At 46.5% G+C, this 14,161-nt stretch overlaps 1 protein-coding gene across 4 annotated transcripts in view; it reads left to right on the top strand.

Moving 5' to 3' along the window:
• LOC147211097 (low-density lipoprotein receptor-related protein 1-like) overlaps positions 1 to 14,161 on the top strand; it is an 83,289-nt gene that overhangs the window by 57,965 nt on the left and 11,163 nt on the right. For all 4 annotated transcript variants that reach the window (XM_086121809.1, XM_086121791.1, XM_086121817.1 and 1 more), the window contains 30 exons: positions 934 to 1,123; positions 1,316 to 1,520; positions 1,596 to 1,788; positions 1,929 to 2,054; positions 2,137 to 2,265; positions 2,595 to 2,714; positions 2,984 to 3,097; positions 3,167 to 3,316; positions 3,402 to 3,524; positions 3,723 to 3,839; positions 4,732 to 4,860; positions 4,965 to 5,090; positions 5,171 to 5,311; positions 6,316 to 6,503; positions 7,904 to 8,087; positions 8,167 to 8,252; positions 8,345 to 8,464; positions 8,536 to 8,723; positions 8,807 to 9,012; positions 9,852 to 10,040; positions 10,333 to 10,481; positions 10,560 to 10,653; positions 10,743 to 10,859; positions 10,954 to 11,073; positions 11,153 to 11,275; positions 12,356 to 12,481; positions 12,839 to 12,955; positions 13,578 to 13,684; positions 13,772 to 13,904; positions 14,032 to 14,154. In XM_086121809.1, coding sequence (XP_085977935.1) covers positions 934 to 1,123; positions 1,316 to 1,520; positions 1,596 to 1,788; positions 1,929 to 2,054; positions 2,137 to 2,265; positions 2,595 to 2,714; positions 2,984 to 3,097; positions 3,167 to 3,316; positions 3,402 to 3,524; positions 3,723 to 3,839; positions 4,732 to 4,860; positions 4,965 to 5,090; positions 5,171 to 5,311; positions 6,316 to 6,503; positions 7,904 to 8,087; positions 8,167 to 8,252; positions 8,345 to 8,464; positions 8,536 to 8,723; positions 8,807 to 9,012; positions 9,852 to 10,040; positions 10,333 to 10,481; positions 10,560 to 10,653; positions 10,743 to 10,859; positions 10,954 to 11,073; positions 11,153 to 11,275; positions 12,356 to 12,481; positions 12,839 to 12,955; positions 13,578 to 13,684; positions 13,772 to 13,904; positions 14,032 to 14,154 — 4,233 coding nt within the window. The remainder of the gene's footprint in view (positions 1 to 933; positions 1,124 to 1,315; positions 1,521 to 1,595; positions 1,789 to 1,928; positions 2,055 to 2,136; positions 2,266 to 2,594; positions 2,715 to 2,983; positions 3,098 to 3,166; positions 3,317 to 3,401; positions 3,525 to 3,722; positions 3,840 to 4,731; positions 4,861 to 4,964; positions 5,091 to 5,170; positions 5,312 to 6,315; positions 6,504 to 7,903; positions 8,088 to 8,166; positions 8,253 to 8,344; positions 8,465 to 8,535; positions 8,724 to 8,806; positions 9,013 to 9,851; positions 10,041 to 10,332; positions 10,482 to 10,559; positions 10,654 to 10,742; positions 10,860 to 10,953; positions 11,074 to 11,152; positions 11,276 to 12,355; positions 12,482 to 12,838; positions 12,956 to 13,577; positions 13,685 to 13,771; positions 13,905 to 14,031; positions 14,155 to 14,161) is intronic.

Raw genomic sequence — 14,161 nt, 5'->3', positions numbered from 1 at the left:
AAGTTGGTGTTCAACAGTGGATTTGTCCTCCATTTAGATCATCTATGTATGGCTCTTGGTCATTCATCCAAAACGTCTCAAAAGGTTCTATTGACTTTCTTCAGAGAGCAAACATCTGCTTGGAGTGTTCGTGTTTTTATGGCCGCGTTGAACGGTGATAAAGGTCGTTCATCGTAGGACTATGAACAAATAGACGGCACGCTTTGGAGCCGGTTAGACGGCGTAGTGGAGTGGATTTCCATGTTTTGCGGAAGGTCGGCACCGTGTTTTAGAAATGGCGTCTTCAGGAAGACGCGGACTTGAACAGCTGCAGTGTCAGGGCCTCCCCCAGGGCTCACTTGTCAAGCTGTTCCGTGTCAGTTCTCTTCCCATCCATGAATGAGTGGATCCACAGGGAGCTGCATTTCTATGTGCAGGCAGCATGCCATCAAGTGTCAGGATGACACACGCGCTTTAAGCGCGCGCCATCAACAGCAGTTGTGCACACATACTCTGCACCATGTTCTTTGCTTTTTCTCCCCCACTCCTTCTAAAATGATGGCCATTTTGTATCAATAAACAAGAATTTGGGGGAAAAAAATGAAATACCTTTTGTATGCAACTCTGATGTTGCATACAGCAGGTATCTCCATTGGTGGCTTTCTCAAAACACGGCCATCGATCAGCGGTTTTCAGATGCGCAGGTTTTCAAGGGAGGTAGAGCAGCTTGGAAAATTAAAGGCTCAAATATTCCATATTATCCCTTTTCAGCTGTGTTCCAAACAGAATGGATTGATTTTCAGCTCCTACAAAGTGCGAGTCAATGGCGAGAACAACATGGGTTGTATTCTAATGCTCACTGACCTGTATGTTAAAACCACCTTCCATAGATTAGGAGAAAGAAAGAAAAAAAAGTACAAAAGTAAAGGGCCACTTGCTCCTTCTCTTCCACAGATGTCGGTTCAGTGGAGGGCCTAGCGTACCACCGCGGTTGGGATACGCTCTACTGGACCAGTTACACAACCTCCACCATCACTCGCCACACCGTGGACCAGAGCCGCTCTGTGGCCTATAACCGCAACACCGTGGTCACCATGTCTGGAGAGGACCACCCGAGAGCCTTTGTGCTGGATGAGTGTCAGGAGTGAGTCATTACGATCCAAACATGGCCGGGCTGGGCCCAGCTCCAGCTGTTTTTCTTGCTCTGCTTTCTTCCCACCAACCCGTTTGTTTCGTGCAACTCAGCTGTTGCTTTAATTCCTCAGCATGTTTTGGCTGCAGATAATATTATCGGTCCTGTTTTTATTTTTTTGGTTTGCTTGTTTTCTGACCACAGTCTCATGTTCTGGACCAACTGGAATGAGCAGACCCCCAGTATCATGAGGGCTTCCCTAAATGGCGCCAACGTGCTGGCCATCATCGGCAGTGATATTAAAACTCCCAACGGCCTGGCTATCGATCACCGGGCAGAGAAGCTCTACTTCTCTGATGCCACTTTGGACAAGATCGAGCGCTGCGAGTATGACGGGAGCAGCCGATATGTAAGGAGGCTTTCTCGCGGCGGTAACGTAGAGACGAGTTATTTGGAAGGAGCCCTCAACTGTTTTCCCTTCTAGGTTTTGTTGAAGAATGAGCCGGTGCATCCGTTTGGCCTGGCCGTATACGGAGACTTCATCTTCTGGACGGATTGGGTGAGGAGGGCGGTCCTGAGAGCTGACAAGTACACGGGTGGCGACATGAAAGTGTTGCGGGCAGACATCCCCCAGCAGCCAATGGGAATCGTGGCGGTGGCCAATGACACCAACAGCTGTGAGTTGCGTCGAGTGCTATTCGTTTCCCATAATTCACCGCCGCTCGCTTGTATTTCCCTCCGCTGAGTCATTAGTTGCAGAGATGATAGAATTCTCACTCGAACATAATTCCACCCTCTTGGGCCGCACACCATTCAGGTGAGTTTTCTCCTTGCCGCACAAACAACGGAGGCTGCCAAGACCTGTGCCTGCCCACGTCTGATGGGAGGGTCAACTGCAGTTGCCGTGGAGACAGACAACTACTGGAAGACAACACCTGCTCTTGTGAGAATTCAGGAGAAAAGAAAGCCGTTCAACATCGAAACAAATGCGGTTTCAGTGATGAAACATGACTGTACCTCACCAGCGCTGAATATGTCTTGCGGGAGTGTGGACGACTTTGAGTGCGGAAACGGCGATTGCATCAACTATAGCCTGACCTGTGATGGCATGGCCCACTGCAAGGACAAGTCCGATGAGAAGCAGTCCTACTGCGGTAAGGATTTGTGCAACCGATTGAACTAGAACATCTCATAAACTGTTTGTTCTGGCCATTCTTGGCTTTAAAAAAAAAGTCTCAAAAACATCACGGCGGCTTCCTGAGGAGGGAGTTCAGAATTCACGCGATAATAAACACGTGTGGGGATATTTTAAACTTTTTATACGTGTAAAGTAAAAAAAAAAAACCCAAACAAACAAAAACATCAGCCTAACTTTATCTTTGTTTGTGCTTATTGATAAGGTAGCCATTATTTTCACTACACAGCAGATCTTTAACTGTAAAAGCTTTTCTTTCTAATCAACTGTTTTGTTTTGTCTCGCTAGCCAATCGAATTTGCAAGAAAGGCTACAGGCGTTGCATGAACGGTCGCTGCATTGGTCACAAATTCTGGTGTGACGGCACAGACGACTGTGGCGACCACTCTGATGAAATGCCTTGTAACAGTAAGTCATCGGCATCCATTCCATCGGAATGTTTAAAAAAAATAATTTTTTTTTAGTGCAATTAAAAAATTGCACTATGCTATTGTAATTGTGTGATCCAGTCAGAGTTGCTCGCATGTCTGATGGGCTCTTTTAAACACACCAATTTGACTTGAAAAGATCGAGACTGGTTAGCTGACATGTTTTGATAAATTCAGTAATTGCTTTCCGGCTGCTTCAAGTGAGAGGGAGGTGACATTATGTTCACTCGTATGATTGTATCTTTGTAGTGACCCTGTGCAAAGTTGGAGAGTTCCAGTGCAAAGATGGCAGCTGTATCTCCAACTTCAGCCGCTGCGACCAGGTGGTGAACTGCGAGGATGCCAGCGACGAAATGAACTGCCGTAAGGCCGCTTAAAAGGATGCTGGAGATCAAACGAAGGGTCGTGAAAATGTCTTTTGTTCATGGCCAGAACCCACCGACTGCTCGCGTTTCTTCCGCCTGGGAGTGAAAGGCGCTTCCTTCCAGAGCTGCGAGAAAACCACTCTGTGTTATCTGTCCTCGTGGCTGTGCGACGGCAACAACGACTGCGGCGACTTCTCCGATGAGAGGAACTGCCCGGGTGCGCAGCTGCTCCTGCTTTTCCTGCCTGGAGTCCGTTTGGACCCATTCAAGCCTACTTGTGATTTCTCTGTCTGGTCTTGCAGATAAACGCAAGCTGAAATGTCCAGTCAACTTCTTTGCTTGCTCCAGTGGCGCCTGCATTCCGATGAGCTGGACTTGCGATAAGGACAATGACTGCGAGAACGGAGCTGACGAGACACACTGCGGTCAGTCAAATGTCGATTCAAAGAAGTTTCCTCCTTAAACTCAGTGGCAAGAGTGTATAAACCGTCGGCATCGCATTCTGTATTCGGAACACCCAAGTATGGAAGGGTGCACTTGTACTGATCATTGCATTATAGTCAACCTAGTTTAATTATTCTTTTCAGTTTTTTTCTGAAATCTTTGTACGGCTCCAATTGCAGACACATTTTGTACATCCGCCCAGTTTGAGTGTGGAAATCACCGCTGCATTTCCAGCCATTGGGTGTGCGACGGTTCTGATGATTGCGGCGATGGATCGGACGAGGATGACAAATGCAGTAAGCCACGCATTCAACTGCGAGCAGCTCTTGAGCCCTTTCCCCGAATGATGTATCACGTGTCATTTTCAAGCACAAACATCGATGTTTTCTTTTGTCATATGCACAAATCCAAACAAAATAATAGAATGAATGGATGAAAGACATTTTTATTACTGTGTCACGCGCACAATACAAAGTGCTCTATAAATACAGTTGACTTGACTTGACAATAGTATCCCTCCACCTCATGGGCTTTACACGGAGCCAAACAAGAACCAGGACCAGAGTACTACAAAAACTTCATGCCAAAATAAAAACAGTCTCTCTTGTCTTCTTTGTCAAAATTCGTGAATACAATATGCAAATATAAAAACAATCGAAATCACAAAGCCACTAAATCATTTCCTCATCTGGCCAACAGATCATATCGGTGTTACAGTTTAAAGAGAATAACATTTCAATGGATTTATTGCCTGGTAGACGTGTATCAAGTTTTGAACATGTTTGGAACAATTCATTCTTTCATTGAGCAACAAAAACATGTTCAGTTCAATATTACTCAGCCCGTCTTGCCCAAGCCTTCCAAAAAGTGTTCATTCGTCAAATTAATAGAGAGCATTTGTCAGGTGCTTTATGCTGGCCGGAGGACATTCCAAAAGCGCTTTCACTACACATGGGATGGCAGCACCAGGGGTTAGACTGCACCAGCAAAACACCTCTCAAAAGTTATCTGGCAATCTTTGGCCACAACATCAAATTGATTCTTCTCAAATCTGCTTTCCCGGAGTTCCCTTTTAACTGTCAATTGAATTCCTATTCATTTCCATTGAGAGTTTCTGACGTTGACAGTTGCTGGAATTCTGCAAACCCGGTCATTTTACGATACCCTTGCCGTTTTCCATGAACCCAGAATCCAAAACCTGCAGTCCCGAGGCCTTCCAGTGTCCCGGCTCGCACGTGTGTGTGCCCCAGCGCTGGAAGTGTGATGGAGACAATGACTGTCCGGATGGAGCCGACGAGAGTGTCAAGGCCGGATGCCGTGAGTTGGACATGCGCACTCTCAGCACAGCAGCCCGTTTGGCGACATCATCCTGGATTGACTTCTGCCAAGCCTTCCACAAATGTATCCCTTTCCATTTACAGTGCACACCAACAGCACGTGTGACGACAGTGAGTTCTTGTGCCAGAATAGGCAGTGCATACCCAAGCACTTTGTGTGCGATCATGACATTGACTGTCCCGATGGCTCCGATGAGTCTCCTGAATGTGGTGAGCGTGTGCCGTCTACGGTGAGAAAACATCGCCCGCCGTGGTTGGGAATAATCGAATCACTTTGTTGTCTTTTGCAGAATATCCAACGTGCGGTCCTGAAGAGTTCCGCTGCGCCAACGGCCGCTGCCTCAATCAAAAGAAATGGGAGTGCGATGGCGAGTTTGACTGTCAAGATCACTCTGATGAAGCTCCTAAGAATCCACGGTGCACCGACTCAGGTGGGAATTGTCCTCAGTCCACGACTAGTCTACTGTACTCCGGGCATTTTCAATTCACGGTCCTGTGGACCCTAAAGTTACGGACGTCATGTTTACACACAGTTACGCAGAAAATTTCCCAAGAGTAGGCAGTAAAGTCGGTCCATGTCCTTGTCCACATATTGAAAGTCAACATTACTAGAAAAATCAACAACGTGCTAACCTGTCAGAACGGCTCCTAAGAAAAGGCAAAGTGCCTGTTCTAAATGAACAGACAGGCCAGCGCTGTGCTTTGCGCCTGTTTTGCTCTTCAGCAGCGTGACAAATAGAAAGCACTCGCTAGCGTGAGCGAGGCGACCAGCGCATTATAAAACTTACCAAGAGATGTGTAGTGAATTTATGTTATCGTATATTTTTTAAGTGCTTTATTTCTTTTACAATAGGGTGTTTTCATTTATAATGTTAACTTTTCAACCACACATGGGTAAAAATAAAAAAGTTACTGTAAGTATAACTTTGTTTTGGGGCTGGAACGGATGACTTGCATTTCAATTTATGTCAATGGGAAACATTACCTTGATGTACGAGCGTTTTGCGTTAGAAATGGGCTCACCGAACCGAGTTTGTAACTTGAGGTTCCATCCTACCGAACAGTAGCTTTTTCTTCAAGCGCAGTGTGGTTTGCATTATTCGCATCCGCGTTGGTTCTCTTCTGCTGGTTGCAATTCTCCATTGATCTTCACACACCTTAATACCGGTGAATATTTTCAAACGATGTTTTGCATCTTCGGGATGGTTTCTCCAAAGCCGCGTTTCTAACAAGCAGCGCAGTTTGCTGCATACTGTACGTTTGGTGCACCTCCACAAGCAGTATTATAAATCAGAACGATAACCCTTCAATCTTGCATGCATTTCTCATTTCACTGGGCCGACAAACACACACCTCTCCCAGAGTATCGCCTTTTTTTTTGTGTGCGCGTTCCGGCTCGTGCGGCACTTAACACACCATGTTTGGGTGGTTTCAGTGAGGACATGTAACGAATCGGCCTTCATGTGCCGCAATGGAAATTGCGTGAACGAGACTCTGCTGTGTGACCGGAATGATGACTGCGGCGACGGCTCCGATGAACTCAACTGCTTCATCAACGAGTGTCTCAACAGTAAACTGAGTGGCTGCTCACAACTCTGTGATGACCTCAAGATTGGTTACAAGGTAAGCAAGCCATCTCAGTGTGGATTTATTTTATTTTTTCGGTATACAGCACTTGTCTCGTAAATCCAAGCAAACACTGACTGGCCAAGTCTATATGAACAGTGAGCGTATCAATTACTGTATACAGAGGCATCCGAAGAGACCCACCGGTATTTAACGGATGCGCTTCCCCAACAAGCGGGGCGAAAAAGTTGGGAACTGACTTCAGGCATGTGCTTGCGTAAGACCCTAACTTGTTTTGGCTCTCCCTCCTGAAAGTAGGAGGTGCGTAAAGAACAGCTTGAACTGAGCATGAACTTTCGTGTTTGTAGTACGGTCTGAGCTTCTTTTGAAAATCATTAAGCGTGTGTGCCTGCACCCTACTTATGGACCAGAATGAATCATCGTGTAAATTCGTGTTTTCACACAAGTAGGAGGCTAGTCATGTGAACTGCGTGGCGTTTGTTTTCTGGTTTTTAATATTTACTCGGCGGCCAAAGTGGCAGTGCTGAATTGCAAACTATATTTACGTGTGCCTGCATTGACACAATGTTAGTCTTTTGCCACGCTCTTACATTCACCAAATAGAAATGGACTTTCTTAAAATGTGGCCATAGTGTAAATAATTTGGGGTGTAACTGTACGGTATGTATACGGGTGCTTTTTAAGGGTGTTGGAAACGTTGGGACACGACTTCTTTCAATAGCCTACACCCGGTACCACACCTCTCTGGTACTCTTCACTTTCGGGCAGGGAATGTCGCCCTTGCCAGGCATTTGCGAGGCAGAATTAATGGAGTGCAATCATTTCTGCTGCAAACACCAATTAAACTTTGCCGTATGGCAATCATGCCCCTTTTGGATGTTTGAATGACAAAATAGGAGCTGCCTATCTAGATAGAGTGCTACTTCAACTTACGAATGACCTGACACGCTTCGCCAATTTGAAATCAATGTGTCGTACATCGATAGCTATGATATTGCCCCTCGGTGGCCAAGGTACACACACCAAAAGGAGCAGCACAATGGCCATTATATGATCATGCCGCACAAACCGTTTCGTTCTTGATCCGTCCATAGTTCGAAGCGCTTACCCCCACGAGGCTTGAGGACGTGCCGGAGCCTCTTTGTATTCTATTTAGTTCCAGTATATTATCGCGATCTAAGGGCCATTTTTGGAATTGATGATGGCGGCGTTTCCATTCATTTCATTGGGCAAGGATGATTTCAGATGTGGGTTTTGAATTGCAAGCGTGATCACGGAATGAATTTGACTCGTAAGTCAGAAATATCCTTTTTTTTTTTAAACAAAGGGGAGGGCGGGAACTAGGCAAACTCCGCTAGAGCCTCAACGGTGCAATTGAGGCCTTATAGTGCTTGTCTTTTCGAAGCTGACCTCTCTTGTGGGCTTGACGCATTCAGTGCAGGTGCCATCCCGGTTTCCAGCTGAAGCGAGACGGGAAGACCTGTGTGGATGTGGACGAGTGCACTAGCGTCTACCCTTGCACTCAGCGCTGTATCAACACACACGGCAGCTTCCACTGTCTCTGCGTGGATGGATTTGAAGTCAGCCCCAATGATGCCACCATCTGTAAATCCACATCAGGTACTGCACCGAATTGGTTGTTGATAGCTCAAAAAATAAATAAATTCCAGAAAATGTTCAATCTTGTTTGTGTGTGCAGAGGAGGAGGCCTTTTTGATCTTTGCTAACCGATACTACCTGAGAAAGCTCAACTTGGATGGTTCCAACTACACTCTTATCAAACAGGTAGAGAGCAAAAAGGAGAGGTTGTTATTGTTTCCTTTCGATGCCCCTGCGAACTCATACTTGCCTTTTAAAAAAAATAATAATAATTTTAGGGTCTGAATAATGCCGTGGCACTGGACTTCCACTATGCAGAGCAGATGATCTACTGGACCGACGTCACCACTCAGGGCAGCATGATCCGACGTATGCGTATGAACGGCAGCGACATGGAGGTCAGTCAGTGGGGGGGAGGAAAGGCGACCCTTGGGCCCATGCAGTGAACATTTGCATCTTCGATATGCAGGTGTTGCACCGGACCTCTCTGAGTAACCCAGACGGCGTGGCTGTGGATTGGGTGGGGGGCAACTTGTACTGGTGTGACAAAGGCCGGGACACCATTGAAGTGTCCAAACTGAACGGAGCCTACCGAACGGTGCTGGTCAACAGCGGGCTGCGGGAACCTCGCGCTGTGGCCGTGGATGTGCGCTACGGGTGAGGCCCCATGAGCGATTGTTGTCATTCGAAGGACGTAGTGTATCTTTAGGATGCATAACACCATCTGTTTTTATGTCTAGGTACTTGTACTGGTCTGACTGGGGTGACAACCCGCATATTGGAAGAATTGGCATGGATGGCACCAACAGGAGTGTGCTCATAGAGGACAAGATCACGTGGCCCAATGGCCTGACCTTGGACTTTATCAATGACCGCATATACTGGGCAGACGCCCGGGAGGATTACATTGAGTTTGCCAGTCTGGATGGCACCAGAAGACACACAGGTCATTTATCTTTGTGTACTTTGGCTGCACTTAGAGCATTTTGGAACATTCACGGGGGTAGGGATGTCTAAATAAGTAGAATATGTCGCAAAGTCACATATGGCCAAATTCTACATCACTTTAAATGACAGACAATCTCTTTACCGGTCAAAATGCAACATGTGTATTGCTCACAAGTATCTCTGCTTAAGAAGGAACATTTTCTGATGTCACAGGGCCTTTAGGGAGATAATTAGCGTTCCCTTTGGATTGTGATAGGAACATGCTGAAGGCCACCTCATGCAATCTCAGTCCAAATTGTGAAACAATTCTCAGAACCGGGTGACATTTTTTTGGATTATCTATGAGCTAGACTTGAGGGTTGCACATGGATAAAGGCGGTGCATATGGCTTTTCACCGTATTTTATAACCAAACAGGAATTGTGTGCTGACGCATTTTCGCCAAACGCAGAAAGCAAACGCATGCTATGCCAAGTCTATCGGAGCAGAAAGAGCACTTTGAGTGTATAAAACCTAATCGGGCATATCGAACATTGCGTAACACTTTAGATATAGCGTTGGCCGATTTGCTGCGCACGCACTCGGCTTCTGTGTATTATTAACAGTGCCTCGAAATCTGCTCGGCCACATTGCTTGCTGCAACAGTGGACTGTCAAATATCTGGAATTATTTATTGTTGGCAGTTTAAGTCCTCATTGAATTTCTGACCCCTTGCATTATTCAAACATGCACTCTGGCCACTTCATTAAGTACCCTATCCACAATCCGGGCAATATTCTAGTGGTAAGACACTTGCAAATTGTGAAATGTTTTTTGTGTGTGTGCTGTCTTTTGGCAGTTCTTAGCCAAGACATCCCACACATCTTTGCCATGACACTGTTTGAGGAATATATCTACTGGACCGACTGGGAGACCAAGTCCATCAACAGAGCTCACAAGACTCTGGGGACTAACAAGACCACCCTTATCAGCACCCTGCATCGGCCCATGGATGTCCACATTTATCACCCCTACCGCCAACCCCAGGGTAACACTCTCACTGTAGAAGCAATAACCCAAAGTCATATTTTGTTGCTCTTTTTAAACCATTATGGTGGAACACGAATTCCTATGAATTATATTTCGCATGATCTGCAATTGTGCAGCGATCTGAAATGTAATAACTTTGACATAAATACAGTACGTATTCGTAGTTATGTACACACACACACACGACTTTGCATAGATGAAAGGGCATCAAAGTTGGTAGACATGGAGGCACGTCCCAGGAAAATCGTCTGTGCCATTGGCCCTTTGTTGAAATGTTTTGTGTTTGCTAGTGAGCAACCACCCATGCCAGACGGACAACGGCGGCTGCAGTAACCTGTGCCTCCTCTCCCCTGGAGGGGGCTACAAATGCGCTTGCCCCACCAACTTCTACCTTGCCAACGACCAGCGCACATGCATGTCCAACTGCACGGCCAGCCAGGTGACGGCAACTGCACAAACATCCTCCTCATCGCCTCAACAATGTGCCTTTCATGCATCTCCACTTTTTGTCTCGTAGTTTGTCTGCAAGAATGATAAGTGCATTCCGTTCTGGTGGAAATGTGACACGGAGGATGATTGTGGCGATCGCTCAGATGAGCCGGCTGACTGTTGTGAGTGCCGATTTTCAGACATGCCGCGAGCGTACTGTGCTGAAATCGACAAGTTCAAGAGCACTAATTCACTTTTGTTTTCGTGACAGCCGAGTTCAAGTGCAGACCTGGCCAGTTCCAGTGTGGCACAGGCATCTGTACCAACCCTGCGTACATATGTGATGGAGACAACGACTGCCAGGACAATTCCGACGAGGCCAACTGCGGTACAGCTCACATTCTGACATCGGATGCCTATTTTGCAGCGTCCATTGTTCCGTCGAAATTTCACAATGGGTCTTTTGTGTAACGACGCTGCAGATATTCATGTTTGCCTGCCCAGCCAGTTCAGATGTTCCCACCCAAGTCGCTGCATCCCAGGAATCTTCCGCTGTAACGGCCAAGACAACTGCGGCGAGGGAGAGGACGAGAAAGACTGCCGTGAGTGTTTCTCACTTTCATCCGACTCGGATTGTTGATTTCTCGCCATGGAAAAACATTTGCTCACTTCTCTCTGTAGCTGAGGTCACATGCGCACCCACCCAGTTCCAGTGTGCCATCACCAAACGCTGCATTCCCCGCGTCTGGGTGTGCGACCGCGACAACGACTGTGTGGACGGATCTGATGAACCTGCCAACTGCAGTAAGCAGAAGAATTATTTGCTTTCCACAGTTTTGTTTTTCTCCTGCAGCGCTTAGATTTCTTTTCAAAACGGAAAACTCCCCTTCTCTTGTCAAGACATCTTTCTCATCAGTTTGCTTTCAAATGCCTGGACAGCCCACTTGGCTTGTCCCATAGGATGCAGTTATGTATATATAGCAGTGTTTCCCAACCAGGGTTATGCACACATTTCAGGTGGTACGTGGACATATTGAATCATTCATTTTTTTTAGATGATAAGTAAATACGCTACTCTCAGTCATTTCGTAAGCCATCAATAAAATGGCGTATGTGCGTCACAACTTGTTTCCCCGGGGACACAGTTATCTATGGCACAGCTGCACCAAAATCACAATACCTGTGCGTCAGGTTCATTTTTATGTTTGAGTTAGAAAGAAGACAAATGGCTGAGAATTCATTCGGAGACCAAATACATTGACTCTCTGGGCCCTCAGTGGGGACTTGCTTGACTTAATCCAGCACGGTGATTTCACAAGTACAGAAACCAGCAAAATGGGACAAAAACAGAATCTAGCAGCAGCTGTACATTTATTTTGCTCAACATTTCTTTAAAAAACATGACAAAACGATAAATAAATAAATACATACTCACCAGGGATGCTGATTATCGAATGTATCCATGTGCGCATACCACATCAGATGTGTTCTGCCTTGCTAATCAAGGAATGGAAACGTTTCAGTCCCGTTGCCAATATAATTCAAGTGACATTGGCCAGCACAACTGATTGTGAACTGGCCATATTAGATTGCCATGGCAACAGATAAAGGCTGACATCTGACCGGCCCCAAAAAAAAATAATAATAATAAATTCTCACATGTGCGTGCAGGAAACAGTGCAGCGAGAGAAAGAAGACATTTGATTTCATTAAATATTAAATATTGAAACGGAGGTCGTCATAGTAGAAACATGACTTACTTTGCGGTTCATCTCCACAACTCGTAAATATTTGGAGGATGTCCAGCTGGGTAAACGGTGGCTCTCTACCGCCGCGCATTTGATCTGATTAGTAAAAGCAGCTTCAAATTGTTCCCATCTGTAGCCCAGATGACGTGCGGCGTGGACGAGTTCCGTTGTAAAGACTCCGGACGCTGCATCCCGGCTCGCTGGAAGTGCGACGGCGAAGATGACTGCGGCGATGCCTCCGACGAGCCCAAGGAGGAGTGCGGTGAGCATGTTCACCTCCGCTCGCCTTACTTTGTCTTTGTGCTCACATTTGGCCAGGGGTGTCGCAATTCTTTCCTTCGAGGGTCACGAAAAGACAATGGAAGAATTCAAGGGCCACTTTGAAGTTCTTCATCTTCACATCCATCATTATGGATGGATGGATGGATACTTCATTCGCACCCTTCTTTATGTTAAATAGAGTTGGAATTCGTGTCAAATATTACTTTCAACATTTGCCGCAGTTAACTGAATGTTTAGAATGGTTAGCAGACCTCAAGTAGCAACACGGCCCGAAGTCCATGAGGTGATCTGTCGGTGGTCTTTGATTGGTTGTCATCGCAATGCTCGTTGTGCGCAGCTGAGAGGACATGTGAGCCGTACCAGTTCCGATGTAAAAACAACCGCTGCGTCCCGGGCCGCTGGCAGTGTGACTACGACAACGACTGCGGCGATAACTCGGATGAAGATAAATGCGGTTGGTGTCACGTCTTCACTCGGCCCTTTGTCCGTTCTCACTAACCTTCAACTCCCTTCGCGCTAACATGTTGACTGTGTGTCAAAAACATCCAGTCACTGTCATGGCAAGGCCATTTCATCTCATCTGTTGTCTCTTTCATTTCATACTGTCCTGTTGGCACGAGCTAGAGGTAAGTCTCTTCCACGTTCAAAAGTCAAACATTTTCGGTCAGTTGCCTGTCATGCTTTTGCCCATCCGTGAGCCCTGCTGTGAGAGTCTGCAAGGAGACTTGGAATTAGTCGTTCCGTGTTGTCCACTGTCCATCTGCCACTGCACAAACGCGTCCTTTAAAGCTTTTTATAAAGGAGACCTTGTCGGCTACACTTGCATCATCAAAAACTATTTCAATTCTCCATTGATCAAGATGACAATGCTCCGTTTTGATTGACACTGTGAGAGAGGTCTTCATTGTGAAACGTGTTTGTTTGTGTGCTTGCAGTCACCAACACTGACAGCTGATTCTAATGTCCTTGTTGTCCTTGTAAAGTCCAGATTAGAGCCGATGTAGCTAATTGTGCAAAGCTCCTTTCATTGTCTTCCCTGACCACCTGCTGTCCTGTCTTGATGCATTTTCGCGCAGTGCCTCGGCAATGTTCCGAAAGCGAGTTTGCTTGCGCGAACGGCCGCTGCATCGCTGGACGGTGGAAGTGCGACGGGGACCGCGACTGCGCCGATGGATCAGATGAGGTGCCCGGAACGCTTGACTCTTCAGTCTTCACAAGAACAAAGTTGAACGCTTGCATTATTTACTTATTTTGGGGCCGTGTTTTCCAGGATGGCTGTGATCTCAAGTGTGACAATGACCAATTCCAGTGTAAAAATGGGCACTGTATTCCTATTCGCTGGCGATGTGACGCTGACCCAGACTGCATGGATGGCAGTGATGAGGAGGACTGCCACACTGCTGGTGAGTGCGCAATTCTTTTTTTTTTTTTTCTGCTCTTTCCTTATTCTCCGGCTCTGATTCTGTGCGTGAGATTGAGTTGTATCAGTTTTGACCCAGATAAACTCTGAATCACTTGATGTTCTTTCAGCTGGCCGCCTCTGTCCTTTGGATGAATTCCAATGCAACAATACTCTGTGCAAACCACTTGCCTGGAAGTGTGATGGAGAGGATGACTGTGGAGACAACTCAGATGAGAGTCCGGAAGATTGCCGTGAGTG

This window comes from Hippocampus guttulatus, chromosome 1 (genome assembly GCF_054856545.1).
Source record: "Hippocampus guttulatus isolate MCC_2025c chromosome 1, RoL_Hgut_1.0, whole genome shotgun sequence".
In the NCBI taxonomy this organism is placed as follows: domain Eukaryota; kingdom Metazoa; phylum Chordata; class Actinopteri; order Syngnathiformes; family Syngnathidae; genus Hippocampus; species Hippocampus guttulatus.
This window is presented reverse-complemented; position numbering and strand designations above follow the sequence as displayed.